At 52.0% G+C, this 15,150-nt stretch overlaps 1 protein-coding gene across 1 annotated transcript; it reads left to right on the forward strand.

Moving 5' to 3' along the window:
- The first annotated feature begins 9,670 nt into the window (after window positions 1–9,670).
- Window positions 9,671–10,615, forward strand: LOC129201326 (olfactory receptor 14A16-like). The gene has a single exon (XM_054812444.1). The coding sequence runs from the start codon at window positions 9,680–9,682 to the stop codon at window positions 10,613–10,615; it is 936 nt and encodes a 311-aa protein (XP_054668419.1). The 5' UTR covers window positions 9,671–9,679.
- The last annotated feature ends 4,535 nt before the right edge of the window (window positions 10,616–15,150 follow it).

Here is a 15,150-nt window from a genome sequence, read left to right on the forward strand (position 1 = left end):
TACTACAGAGTATGTAAAATAGCCCCAAATAGTCCCAAATGCCCCACTGGGGTACGTGGTTGTCTGAAAAAAGGCATCCCACATTTGCCCCAAAAAACCCCACATGTCCAGCTTGGCTTCCATCCTCCTCAAGAAGGGGGAAGGTGGCCTGAGGCATTCCTGGTATGTCATGCCCCACCGTGATTAATGCAAACAGCTCCTTCAAGCTCTGTCTGACCAATGTAAAGTTAAAGGGAAATAGCCGAATCGTGGTCAGTAGTCAAGGAGGCCCAAAGTGTGACACAACCGATGAAGAGATGACTACCCTCAGGTTTGAGAAATCACTTGCTAGACCCCATGGACTGTCTAGAGTGTCACTGCATGGAATCAACCTAAAAACATTAAAAGACATGAAGGTCATCTTCCCCTGCTATGATGTCTTGCACTGAGTTGTGTAATGTTTCACTAACTTGACAGAAAGAATAAAAAAAAAAGTCACCGGGGGGAAAGTCCAGCACTGGCATAGAGTTCCAGGGACCCGTGGAGTGTCTTTTTGCCATGGTTTAATACCAGTCGGCAACTAAGCACCACACAGCAGCTTGCTCACTCCCCACCCTGGTGGGACAGGAGAGACTCGGAAGGGTAAAAGTGAGAAAACTGGGGGGCTGAGATAAAGGCAGTTTATTAGGTAAAGCAAAAGCCGTGCACACAAGCAAAGCAAAACAAGGAATTCCTCCATCACTTCCCATCAGCAGGCAGGTGTTCAGCCATCTCCAGGAAAGCAGGGCTCCATCACGCGCAATGGTTACTTGGGAAGACACACACCGTCACTCCCAATGCCCTCTCCTTCCTTCTTTTTCCACCAGCTTTTATGGCTCAACACGATGTCATATGGTATGGAATATCCCTTGGTCAGGTGAGGTCAGCTGTCCCAGCCGTGTCCCCTCCAAACTTCTCGCTGGTGGGGTGGTGCGAGAAGCAGAAAAGGCCTTGACATCGTGCAAGCACTGCTCAGCAGTAACTAAACCATCCCTGTGTTATCAACACTGTTTTCAGCACACATCCAAAAACGAAGCCCCATGCAAGCTACTATGGAGAAAATTAACTCCGTCCCAGCCAAAACCAGCACACGCATTTATGTGCTGAATCTGCTTTGCCAGTCTGAAACTGTCTCTTTAAAAAATGAGCCAGTGGGGGGTTGTAGCCCAAATGCCTATGCAGCATGAAGTGGGTTTCCCCAAACGGAGCAGCTTTGCACAATGTCTGCTCCACGAGGGGAAATATCTCAGCCTGCAATTGCAAATGGCTGATGCTGTGGAGGACAAATGTGTTTCCTGAGACAATATTCGATAAGCAAACAATACAAAAAGATTGGGAAGGTGAATGGGTAGGACAGAAACAGGAAAATTGCCCATCCACTGGAGCTCTGCAGAAGGAGGCTGGAGTGGTGCCCAGCATGAGGTGCTACAGTGGGATCAGCACCTAGACAAGACTTTTGTAGGGAAGGCTTTGCAAAGGAATAGCCTGACCTCACCCACCTGAAAAATAGACCCCGGGCAGCGTATTGAAGTGATGGTGAGATATGTCCCGGGGTAAAAGACCTTTGATGAGAGAAGGCTGGAGAGCTTTGGGTTGCAGAGATTGGAGGTAGTCCTCTGGCAATCTGAGTAGACTAAGCTTTGGAAAGGAGGAAAATAAAGACGCTCTCAAGGACGTTTAAGGAATTAGTGGTCCTGTCACTAATAACACGAACAGCACAGTGCTGTAAGGGAATTCCTTCTTTTTCTTCATTAGGATTAATCAAAGCACTTCAATTTCATTCCCAACATTCATTTCTACTTTACAAAAGAGCCATAAGTTCTCAGCAGTTAGCCTCTGGCATGAAGTTCTTAAAACGCAGTGCTGCTTCTCTCACTGTTACCATTTCAATATTACACTTCTTAGACAGTATTGCCCTTAAATTATCCCTGCTTCATCTCTCTCCTCCCTGTTGTGTGGAGGAGAGGGAGGTGGAAGAGGGGAGCTGTTGCTTTTTTAGCCACAGGCGGCCAAGGGACAGACCCCAGCTTATGCAAAAGCACAAAGGAAGACAACATTTCCATGTGGTGTACGCTAACACAACACCGCTACCTGCATTTCCAGTCTCTGATGTGCTAACTGTGCGGCAGGGAGCCTGGAAGCTCTGAGCTCCCTTCATCTGCCCTGCAATTCAGCATGTAAAATGAAACTAACCTCCTCAAAGAGATTCTTCTGGTTCTCTTCAGAACCTACAGCACCACATTTGCCAGGAGACTGGCCAGGACAGGGAAAGTGGACTCGCATTCCTCTGCACAGAAAGCTTAGGTGTTCCTGGGAAGCTCGGGAGGCATGGCATACCGATTCCTGGGTTCAAGGAGCCGCTCAAAGGCTTTGTGTCCATTTCCATAACGGTGGATTCAATGCCTGGCACACGTGCAGCCTCTGTACTGGGATGCTGATGTCTATGGAGCAACCTGCTCCGACCTCCAAGCTGGCCCTGCTTGGAACCAAAGGTAGAACTAGAGACCTCCTGAGTACAGGAGCATTCCACCCTGAATCGTCCTATGACCCCCTGCTGCAGAGACCCCCACCTCCAGCTGAATCCTTTCTCCTGGGGCACACTGCAAGGCACAGGCTTATGGAAGGGTTGTTGGGAAAGGGAGCGCTGGGATCTCTGGTCCAGCCTCCCAGCAAAGGGTGGGGTATCGCCAGTCCCACAGTCAGCTTGGCTGGAAACTGAAGACCTCCAAAGATGGAGATCACAGAGAGTTCTGGGTGTCCTGCTGCCATCAGCAGCACCCTCTGTTCACTCTTTCTGAAGGCCCAGTGTGAAGGTCCCAGGAGGAAACTTGTGGCTGTTGCCTCTGCCAGGATTCAGCTGCCTTTGAGTGCCCTGCTCCTCACCTTCAGCAGACTAAAGAGACCCAGTTCCTTCTGCCTCTCCACACGGCTCGTGCTTTAGGCCCCAACTCTCATCACAACAAACTGCCTCTGGACATTCTCCAGTTTCTCCATCCACCTTTCAAAATGGGAAACCCACTGGCTCATATGGCATCCATCATAACCCCATGCCCTTCTCCTCAGCCAGGCACGTCATGGTCCTCATGCATGCAGTTTATTCTGCTCCAGATGCAGACCTTGCCTTTCTGTTGGCCAAAGGCACAAGGGTTTGAAGGTCCTGGACCTGTTCCGACATGAAATCACCCAGATCCTCAGGCTCCCCTGCTCAGATGTCCACCTCAGTGAGGCTGGGTTTATTGTGGTTAGTGTCTGTTTAGCATTTGGTGTTTTGTTTTCATTGTGGTGTCCTGTGTGCAGATCTTCAGGGCCGTGCTGAGGATCCCCTCTGAGCAGGGACGGCACAAAGCCTTTTCCACGTGCCTCCCTCACCTGGCCGTGGTCTCCCTGTTTAGCAGCAGTACCGTGTTTGCCCACCTGAAGTCCCCCCAATCTCCTCCCCATCTCTGGATCTGGTGGTAGCTGTTCTGTACTCTGTGGTACCTCCAGTAGTGACACACTATTTACAGCATGAGGAACCGGGAGCTCAAGGATGCCCTTGAGAAAATGATTCCAAGGACATTTTGCTGTAGTGACAGAATTACCACCTCTGTCCACAAATGATTCCCAGTGTATCTGATTCCAGCTTTTGTTTGTTTGTTTGTTGTGAGGTTGGGTTTTTGGGGGTTTTTTTTGGTTTGGTTTCATTTGGTTTAAATATCATTATAATATCATTATAATTATCATGCTGTTGATATTTTTCATTCATGGTTTTTATGTTTCTTTCTTCACAAATATTTGCATTTACGTCACTGTATCTGAGTCATGTACCAACTTTGCATGTATAAGTGAGCCTGGCTGCCTTTATAAAAGTATGTTTAACACTGCTCAGAGTTAGCGTGACTCGTAGCATCTCCATAATACAGTGGGATCTCCCCGGTGCAGTGCTTTCTGTCCGGGCTCTTTCTCCAAAGAGGCATGAGGAACTGCCCCACTGAAATTCCTCTTCCTCCATGTGTTTGGGAGCAAAAAGCTCAGCGTCTCTTTGTGACCTTTTAGAGACGAGACGTCGGACTGGATTTATGCGTCACCAGTCGGTGTCTGATGACAGGTAAGATGGTGAGTGTAACTGAGGGGTGTGCCCAGGGCTCTCACACAGGTGACATTAAGGACACCCATCGTCTAGGAGAGGAATCTGGAGCTGCCTGGAGGGCGCAGTGGTTCTCCAGGAGCGGCATGTTCCCAGGGTTGAGTGGGTATGGAAGAGGTCGGCAAAGATGGGGTTGAGGCCTAAAGTACAGGACATGTGCAGACCTCCTCGGGGCACTCTCCAGTTCCTCCCCACCTCTCGACAGCAGCAATTCCCACAGAGGGACACACCGGTCCAGATGTCACCACACCACGGCTCACTGCAGGGGGATGAAAACTCAAGATGTCTGGGGTGGCAGAGCTTCTCCTACCACGGCCTCAGATGCAGTTGACCTTGTTCACGCTGAGCACGCACCACTGCCTTGTATGGTGTCCCTTGTAGTGCCTACAGCACAGAGGACCCAAATCCTTGCCTGCTAGCCAAATCATTGTATTCCCTTCCCTGCATGCAGTAGTCATGCCACTCTCCTCGAGCTGCCTTTCCCTCTGGACACCTATCAGACAACTTAATGCAATTTCTGGTGCAATGATTGTGAGGCTTTTGGGGAGTCAGCAGTCCTAGGATGAAAGCAAGCACACATTCAAAATTCACCAGGATTCACACGATTTTGAAGGCTTTTGGAAGATGCTGGTATGAACATGTATCACAGTTTCTGCAGGGGCTATGGGAAAGCCCATACGTACAGTAGTGATGTCTCCAGGAGCTGATCTTAAACTCTCCATCTATCCAGGAGCTGGCCCTGGGATTCCCTCATCCTTCCAGTTACCCCATGGAGAAACACATACACACAGACAAACACACACACACACACACAGAGTCATGTATTTGGTAGCGGGAGGGCTACAGGGGGTGGCTTCTGCGAGAAGCTGCTAGAAGCTTCCCCTGTGTCCGATAGAGCTGATGCCAGCCGGCTCCAAGACGGACCCAATGCTGGCCAAGGCCAAGCCTATCAGCAACTGTGGCAGTGCCTCTGTGATAACATATTTAAGAAGGAAGAAAAAGAGAGCGACTGAGACTATTTGAGAGGAACAACTCTGCAGACACCAAGGTCAGTGCAGAAGGAGGGGGAGGAGGTGCTCCAGGCGCCAGAGCAGATTCCTTTGCAGCCCATGGAGGTTGATGGTGGAGCAGATATCCACCTGCAGCCCACGGACGACCCCACGCCGGAGCAGGTGGAGACACCTGAAGGAGGCTGTGACCCTGTGGGAAGCCAGCGCTGGAGCAGGCTCCTGGCAGGACCTGTGGACCCATGAAGAGAGGAGCCAGCGCTGGAGCGGTTATTCTGTCAGGACTTGTGACTCCGCTGGGGGACCCATGCTGGAGCAGTCTGTTCCTGAAGGATTGTACCTCGTGGAAGGGACCCACGCTGGAGCAGGTCATGAAGAAATGTAGCCTGTGGGAAGGACTCAAGCTGGAGAAGTTCATGGAGGATTGTCTCCTGGGAGAGGGACCCCACGCTGGAGCGGGGGAAGCATGAGGAGTCCTCCATGAGGAGAAAGGAGGGGCAGAGACAATGTGTGATGAACTGACCACAACCCCCATTCTCCATCCCCCTGTTCCGCTGAGGGGGAGGAGGTAGAGAAATCGGGAGTGAAGTTGAGCCCGGCAAGAAGGGAGGTGTGGGGGAAAGGTGTTTTGAGATTTGGTTTTATTTCTTATTACTCTGTTTCGCTTAGTAAGAATTTGGATTATTTTTTTCTAAGTTGAGTCTGTTTTGCCCGTGATGGTAAATGGTGAACGATCTCTCCCTGTCCTTATCTCAACCCACAAGCCTTTTGTTATCTTTTCTCTCCCCTGTCCAGCTGAGGAGGGGGAGTGATAGAGAGGCTTTGGTGGGAACTCGGCATCCAGCTGGGGTCAACCCACCACAACGGCTCTCTCCATCGCCAAATCACAGAACCATTGAGGCTGGAAGGCAGCCAGCTTCCACCTTCTCTGGGCTTCCTCTTCATGCTTGATTTTTGTCAGGAGCTCCTTTCTTACCCAGTCCAGCCTCCTGCAATGTTGCTTGACTTCCTGCATGTCTGGGTGTACTGTTATGAAGCTTGAAGAGGAGATCCTTGTCTAGCAAACAGCTCTTCCCTCTTCTCTGCAGGACCCTAAACCATGGGATTCTTCCAAGCAGGTTCCTCAGCACGCCAAAGCTGTCTCTCCTCAAGTCCTGCTCTTTGCCTTGTTCCCTTCTTTCAGGAACCTCAACTCTACTTTCTCGCGCCCGATATTCCATCCCTGACCAGCTCTTCCTTGTTTCGACGGATGACGTCCTGAAGGACCGCCCCCCTCACTGGCTCCTCAGTCACCGTTCTCAGGAAGGTGTTGTCAATGAACTCCAGAAACCTCCTGGATGGCTTTCACCTTGCTGTTTTGCCCATTCAGTCAATACTGGGATAGTGCAGGTCTGCCATGAGGATCAGGGCCTGCAAACATGGGGCTTCTTCCAGGTGTCTGAAGAAGGCCTCATCTACTTCCTCTGCCTCATCAGGAGGTCCACAGCAGACACTCACCAACCACAGTGTTGCATTAGGGGCATTGCTGCGTCACGGGGCTGCATTAGGAGGAACATGGGCCCCTCAAACAACCTGCCTTATCATCCCCCTCAACTCACATTGGTGTGGCCTACACACATGGGTGTGTCCCAGGGTGTGGCTCCCTGTTTTGGAGAAGTAGGGAGAAGTGGGGAGTGTCAAGTGGAGGTCTGCCAAGGTGAGGCTTGGGACCTAGTGCACATGACCTGTGTGGGGTGGTCAAGGGACTGGGCGTTCTTTGGCCCAGCAGTGTGGAGGCTCCAGGCAGTACAGGAGTGGCCTGAGAGTGCTTGAAGAGTTGCTTCAGAGATGAGGGAGCTTCCCTTTGCAGTGAGATAGAGCATGAGAAAGAAGTAATGCCACAAAGTGCAGCTGAGGAGGCCTAGTCTGGACATGAAGAAACGTCACTCAAAGGGCAGTGCCGTGGTGTATGAAGTCACCCAGAGGGAAACTGGATCAGCCCAAGGCTTTGTGTTTCAAGGAACAGCCAGGGAGGGTGGAGAGATATCAGTAAAGGAAGGGAGATGCTGAGGTGAGAGCAAGGTGTGGTAGCAGGGTGGATGTCTACAGCCTGCAGAGAAAGAGGCAGCAGGCACCTCCGTGCCTGGCAAGATCATGGAGCAGATCCTCCTGGATGGATGCCCCATCCCTGGAAGGGTTTAAGACCAGGTTGGATGAGGCTTTGGGCAACGTGGTCTAGTGGAGGGTGTCCCTGCCCGCAGCAGGGCGGGTTGTAACTAGATGATCTTTGAGCTCCCTCCCAACCCAAACCATTCTATGATGATTCGAGGAGGAGGAGGAGGTACAGGTGTGGGACACCATAGGACGATGGCCTGCAGTGAAGAGGACAGAGGGATGAAGAAAGTCTGAAAAGCCCCCAACAGAGATGACCTCTTTCTCCCCTTGGCTATGGCTGTTGTCTCTGCCACTGGTGCCTATGAGGGAGCACCTTATCCTTACAGCACTAGAGTCTCATGGCCTCCCCTTCCCCACCCGGGAGACTGGGAGGTGTTGGACCCTGGTCCTGCCCTTGACATTGCCCATCCTCACATCAGACTGCCCCAGGAAGAGCCCTGAGCAATGTGTGAGGGACAGGATCTCCCTTCCCAGGGGCTGGGGGTCACAGCTTGTCCCTTTGACTTGATACAAGACATCCAGGATTACTCAGAATCTGTTCCACCTTTACATTGCCTTTGTCTACCTGTCATCTCTGCCTCCAGCTTTCTGCTCTAACCAGCCCCTGGGGAGGCTTCGTCAGTAATGGTCCTCGGTGGGACCTGTTAACACTCCAAGAAACTTTGGAGTTTGCATCTGACTTGGACTTCTGGAGAGGTTCTTCAATTTCCTCTCAGTGTCTGAGGTTGAGGGACCAAACCTTCCCTCAGAGGGGTCATTAAAGTGCCTTGGGCTGGTCCTCTGCTGTTGATCTGGGCTGGGCTCCTGAGATGGAGGGAGCTCATGGCAAGCGGGCAGCGCTGCAGAGAGACAGCTCTGCCCAGGAGCAGCTCCTCTGCAAAGCGCAGCAGGGCTGAGGGCACTGCCTGCAGGCAGCGAGAGGAAGAGAACGACTAAAGGCAGATGGGACTGGGAGGATGCTGAGAGCTCAAAAGAGGAGAAATCTTCACGGCCCTTGACACAGTAAGTCTCTGGGTGCAGGACAACGCAGCTGCAGTTCATGGAGGGATCTCCTAAAGCTGGCATAACCCACAGCCTATGGAATCTCTCTCTTCTACAGAGCAGGAGGACGAGCTCCAGAGCAGGGTTTTCCTGCTGCACCATCAGAGGGACAGGGCATGAGAGGGACAGGGACGGCTGCAGGGTGTGAAGGTGGGTGTACAGCCCAGGGGTGCCCAGGACTGTTCTTCAGAGCAGGGTCTCTGTGCCCCAGGGGTCTCATGTGCCATGACAGGGACTCTGCCACCTGCCAGGGTCAGCACTCAGCCTGACCAGGGAGCTCCCCACGGCGTTACACACCATGGAGAAGGAGTGGGTGGAAGAAGTGACCCCCAACAGGGTAGGATCCTTCTGATATTGACTGAGAGGGTGCTGTGTAGGCAGGGCTGGTTAGTGCTCCAGATCACCACGAGGAAAATGGCGGAGGCAGCATTTCAAGAGGAAGGTCAAGGCAGGGACTACCTTCTCAGCTGTCTCCTAAGGGAAAGGGGAGAGGAGCTGACAAGTTTGAAGAAGTCACTGAGACTCCTGAACCCTTACACTGAGGGATCAACACAGCTGCCAGAAGCCTCCTAAGTGCCTTCACCCACTCCTCTACCAGCAGACAGCACCACCATCACCTTTGCTTGCAGCATCAGTGCTTCTCTGACCTACTCCTGCGGAGCTGCTAACAGGGAGATGCCCTGGGCAGAGCCCTGCTGCCAGGAGGTGCCTTCAGGGCAGAGCTGAGCACAGAGCAGGTGGGAGCACAGTCTGTGAGCACTGACAGGGAGGAGACTTGGAGACAGAGAAACGGCTCCCAGCAGGGACAACTCCAGGGAGCAGAGAGCCAGGCCACCCCCCGGGGCATCACTCTCTGCTCAGCTGCTTAGAGAAAGAGAGAAGAGTTGTGAGAAATGGACTTTGAAACTGAATTCTTCCGAGCTCAAAAACATCCAGTTTCTTCTTCAAGTATATTGTGCATGAGATCACCTCTGATGAAGAAAGTTGCAATAACTACAGGGCACCAGCATGGTGACCATCAGGTCACTCGTGGGCAGACCAGCTCTCCTGACTCTGCATTAGGGATCAGGGAGCCCTTTTGTCCCTCAGGGCTCACCAGTGTCCAGGCTGAGAGCAAGGTGAAAGATGAGGATTTCTGCCCCTTCAGAGAAAGTGCCCTCACTCAGCAGCACAAACCTGAGCTCATAAAGAGGATTTAAATAAAGATCCCTCCCAAAAAAGAGAAGTAATTTTGAGGGGATTTTTTGGAAAAAAGCATAGGACTGGCTCAAAGAAGTCTGCCCTGACTTGTCAATGTCGTCTTTCAACAGTTCCCCAAGCCCAGAGTGAACAAATGTCCAACAGCAGCTCCATCACCCAGTTCCTCCTCCTGGCATTCGCAGACACACGGGAGCTGCAGCTCTTGCACTTCGGGCTCTTCCTGGGCATCTACCTGGCTGCCCTCCTGGGAAACGGCCTCATCATCACTGCCATAGCCTGTGACCACCACCTCCACACCCCCATGTACTTCTTCCTCCTCAACCTCTCCCTCCTCGACCTGGGCTCCATCTCCACCACTCTCCCCAAAGCCATGGCCAATTCCCTCTGGGACACCAGGGCAATTTTCTATGCAGGATGTGCTGCACAGCTCTTTCTGTTTGTTTTTTTCGTTTCAGCAGAGTATTGTCTTCTCACTGTCATGGCCTATGACCGCTACGTTGCCATCTGCAAACCCCTGCACTACGGGACCCTCCTGGGCAGCAGAGCTTGTGCCCACATGGCAGCAGCTGCCTGGGGCAGTGGGTTTCTCTATGCTCTGCTGCACACGGCCAATACATTTTCCCTACCCCTCTGCCACGGCAATGCTGTGGACCAGTTCTTCTGTGAAATCCCCCAGATCCTCAAGCTCTCCTGCTCTGACTCCTACCTCGGGGAAATTGGGCTTCTCATGGTTAGTGGCATTTTACTCTTTGGATGTTTTGTTTTCATTGTGGTGTCCTATGTGCAGATCTTCAGGGCCGTGCTGAGGATCCCCTCTGAGCAGGGACGGCACAAAGCCTTTTCCACGTGCCTCCCTCACCTGGCTGTGGTTTCCCTGTTTGTCACAACTGGCACGTTTGCCTACCTGAAACCCCCCTCCATCTCCTTCCCATCATTGGACCTGGTGGTGTCACTTCTGTACTCGGTTGTACCTCCAGCTGTGAACCCCCTCATCTACAGCATGAGGAACAAGGAACTAAAGGATGCCTTGAGGAATCTGTTTGAATACATGCTCCTTCAGCATCCATAAGGTGCCCATCGTCTTCATAGGACTTCCAGGCTATCTCAAGGAAAGCCATGACTATATTTTCTTCATATCTGTAGTTTTTTGCTGTGGATTTTTTTCCTTTGTTTGTACTCCTGATAATATTGTTTCCTTTTCAAGACTTCCATTCCTGGCCTCCTACTTCTTTTCTTCTGACCCAAAGACATCATGTACATGTGGTGTCAGGCTCCCTGTGTAGGCAAACTCAATAAAGAAATCAGCAGAACAATGATTTGTCTCAGCTCCCATCTCTTTTATCTCCTCTGGAGCTGGGGGTGCAGCGCCAATATGCAGGAGGGCTTTTGGAGCCAGGAGCTCAGCTGCTTCATGGAAGAGCAGCCCCAGTGGCCCTTGGGGTTGCTCCTCCCTGCCTCAGTGCACAGACCCTTTCTGCCAGGTGCCAGTCAGGGCTGCTACTTCCCTGGAGCCACGGCCATGGACAACAGCAGGATGTGATCTTTTCAGTGCGGATCTCTCCTCACTGCCACGTTGTCCTGCTGTGCCCTTGTATTTGTGTTAGCCCTAGAGTCTTGTGTAAGGAGAGACAGTCCTGTTGTCTCCTCAGGGGCATCCCTGTGGCTGCAGGCAGGAGCAGGTAATGTGCACCACTGTGTCAGAGCTGGCGTCCCTACTATCCCCACCGTGACCAGAGGGGCTCCTCAGGGCAGGGTCGGAAGAGCAGGTTCCAAAGCTGGTTCCAGGAATACACCCAAGGAGCTGTTCCCTGAAAAGGCCTCTTGATGTTCTGGGTTTCTTGACAGATACACAAGGACAAACTCAGAGTCCCAGGATGATCTGTTAGGGACCAAGGGCTGGACCCAGAGTTCCCTTCTTGGTGGCACATTGTGCTGGTTTCGCCTGGGGTAGAGTTAATTTTCTCCATAGTAGCTAGGATGGGGCTGTGGTTTGGATTTGTGCTGAAGACAGTGTTGATAATACAGGGATGGTTTTGTTATTGCTGAGCAGGGCTTACATGGAGTCAAGGCCTTTTCTGCTTCTCACACCAGCCCACCAGCGAGTAGGTTGGGGTGCATAAGATGTTGGGAGGGAAGACAGCCGAGACAACTGACCCCGACTGACCAAAGGAATATTCCATATCGTATGACACCATGCTCAGCATGTAAACTGGCGGAAGAAGAAGGAGGAAGGGGACATTTGGAGTGATAGTGTTTGTCTTTCCAAGTAACCATTCTGCGTGATGGGGCTCTGCTTTCCTGGAGATGGCTGACCACCTGCCTGCTGATGGGAAGCGGTGAATTAATTCCTTGTGCAGCTTTTGCTTTACCTATTAAACTGTCTTTATCTCAACCCACGAGTTTTCTCTTTTACTCTTCATATTGTCTCCCCCATCCCGCCGGGGGAGGTGGGGAGGGAGCAAGCATCTGTATGGGGCTCAGTTGCCGGACAGGGTTAAACCATGGCACACATGCCTAAGCAGACAACAACTGGTCTTTGACTTATCTGCCGGGCACTGTTCCCACCTGCAGCGGGGCTGATGGCAGATGCCATCCTGGAGAGGAATCGGGAGCTGCCAGAAGTCAGGGGATCTCCAGGGACAGTGCGTGAGCCTGGGTGGGCAACTCATAAAATGAGTGACCATCCAAGGTAATGTGTCCCACTGGAAAAGGTGAGCCTGAGGAGACCATGGGATGACAAGGGCCCTGCAATGCCAGGAGAGGCTGTGAGGAGCTTGCAGCCAAAGGGACATGGGACTGGAGAGTGGTTCAGGACACTCTCTTGGAAAGCCCATGGGATGGATCTAGTGCAGCCCTCCCCCGCCCTTTGTGCCATTGGAGACACCCACTGGTCCTGCCATCACTTTGGTCAGTTGGGGTCAGCTGTCCCGGCTGTGTCCCCTCCCAAATTCCTCTGCACCCCTAGCCTACCCTCTGGTGGTTTGGTGTGAGAAGCAGAAAAGTCCTTGAATTAATTGCAGAAGAAGAAATCTTGATCTTCCCCTGTACTTGGACTGCCAGTACTTTGTCCGTGATCCTGTGTATTTAATCTCCTGAATCTTGCCACCTCTGCTGACAAAATGACTAGGTCTAAAGGCATTTCTCAGCAGGCTATCTGGACCTATGCCCTTCCTGTTGCTCTCCAGTCTCCCCCTCTCCTTACTCCTTGCTCAGTCAGATCCCTCTCAACTACCCAGGTGCTGCTTTGAGCTTCAGGGAGTTAGAGGCCTGCCCTTGTCTTTCGGCAGTCTAGTTATCTCTTCAGCCCACTCCTTCATTCTCTTTATATCTCTCATTTCGCATCTATCTCTCTAAAATATTTCTCGGGAGGTTACCCCTTTTGGATGATGACCCTCACTGGAGGAGGTTCACCAGGTTGAAGAAACCCACATCCCTCAGCCTCGCCACACAGGGCACATGCTTTAGCCCTGAACCGCAGAAAAGGTTAGGAAAGCCAAAGGCCTGATAGAAATTAGTCTGGCCAGGGACGTCAAGGACAACAAGAAAAGCTTCTATAGGTATGTCAGTGATAAGAGGAGGACGAGGGAAAATGTGGGTCCCCTCCAGAATGAAATGGGTGAACTGGTTACCCAGGATATGGAGAAGGCTGAGGTACTCAACGACTTCTCTGCCTCAGTCTTCACTAGCAAATGCTTGAGCCACACTGCCCAGGTCACAGAAGGCAGGGACTGGGAGAATGAAGAACCACCCACTGTAGGAGAAGATCAGGTTCGAGAATATCTAAGGAACCTGAAGGTGCACAAGTCCATGGGACCTGATGACTTGCATCTTGAGGGAACCGGCAGGTGAAGTGGCCAGGCCACTCTCCCTCATGTTTGAGAAGTCCTGGCAGTCTGGCGAAGTTCCCGCCAACTGGAAGAGGGGCAACATAACCCCCATTTTTAAGAAGGGTAAAGAGGAAGACCCAGAGAACTACAGGCTGGTCAGTCTCATCTCTATGCCTGGCAAGATCATGGAGCAGACCCTCCTGGAGACGATGCTCAGGCACATGGAAAACAAGGAGGTGATTGGTGACAGCCAACATGGCCTTACTAGGGGCAAATTGTGCCTGACAAACTTGGTGACCTTCTATGATGGGGTTACAGCGTCCGTGGATAAGGGAAGGGCAACTGACGTCATCTGCCTGGACTTGGGCAAGGCATTTGACACTGTCCCGCACGACATCCTTGTCTCTACATTGGAGAGACACGGATTCGATGGATGGACCACTCGGTGGATAAGGAATTGGCTGGATGGTTGCACTCAAAGAGTTGTGGTCAACGGCTCAATGTCCAAGTGGAGAACGGTGATGAGTGGTGTTCCTCAGGGGTCGGTACTTGGACCGGCACTGTTGAATATCTTTGTCGGTGACATGGACGGTGGGATCGAGTGCACCCTCAACAAGTTTGCCGACGACACCAAGCTGTGTGGTGTGGTCGACACGCTGGAGGGAAGGGATGCCATCCAGAGGGACCTTGACAGGCTGGAGAGGTGGGCCCGTGTGAACCGCATGAAGTTCAACAAGGCTAAGGTCCTGCACGTGGGTTGGTGCAATCCCAAGCATGACTATAGGCTGGGCGAGGAATGGATTGAGAGCAGCCCTGAGGAAAAGGACTTGAGGTCGTTGATTGATGAGAAGCTCAACATGAGCCGGCAGTGTGCGCTTGCAGCCCAGAAAGCCAACCATGTCCTGGGCTGCATCACCAGCAGCGTGACCAGCAGGTCAAGGGAGGTGATCCTGCCCTTCTACTCCGCTCTTGTGAGACCCCACCTGGAGTACTGTGTCCAGCTCTGGGGGCCCCAGTACAGGAGAGACATTGAGCTGTTGGAGTGAGTCCAGAGGAGGCCATGAAGCTGATCAGAGGGCTGGAGCACCTCTCCTATGAGGACAGGCTGAGAGAGTTGGGATTGTTCAGCCTGGAGAAAAGGCGGCTCCGGGGAGATCTAATTGTGGCTTACCAGGTTCTGAAGGGAGCCTACAGGAAGGATGGTGAGGGACTGTTTATGAGGGAGTGTAGTGACAGGACAAGGGGTAATGGGTTTAAGCTGAAGGAGGGTCGATTTAGATTAGATATTAGAAAGAAATTCTTTACCGTTAGAGTGGTGAGGCACTGGAACAGGTTGCCCAGAGAGGTTGTGGATACCCCATCCCTGGAAGTGTTTAAGACCAGGTTGGATGATGCTTTGGGCAATGTGGTCTAGTGGAGGGTGTCCCTGCCTGCAGCAGGGGGGGTGGAACTAGATGATCTTTGAGGTTCCTTCCAACCCAAACCATGCTATGATTCTATGATTATACTCAGTGGAGATCTAGTAAAGCTGGCTGATGAAAAGGCAGAGAGGAACTTGGCTCTCCCTATGCTACATGACTCCATCTCATCAGAGGAATCCCTGCGTAGGCTGCCCAGGACATAACAAATAGAAACACGTTCTATCATCCTAAACGTGGGCATCTGATGTCATTTCCATTGGCCAAAGAGATTCCCCTCCAGCCTCCATGATGATGATGACCCGAGATGCTGCCCTGTCTCTCAGCATGGCCCCACTAGATCTTCCAGCCAGCTCCAC

Source organism: Grus americana, unplaced genomic scaffold (assembly GCF_028858705.1).
Source record: "Grus americana isolate bGruAme1 unplaced genomic scaffold, bGruAme1.mat scaffold_961, whole genome shotgun sequence".
Lineage (NCBI taxonomy): Eukaryota > Metazoa > Chordata > Aves > Gruiformes > Gruidae > Grus > Grus americana.

Bases quoted from the DNA above. Each gene is read 5' to 3' on its own strand.
- LOC129201326 (XM_054812444.1), top strand. From the start codon at position 9,680: ATGTCCAACAGCAGCTCCATCACCCAGTTCCTCCTCCTGGCATTCGCA.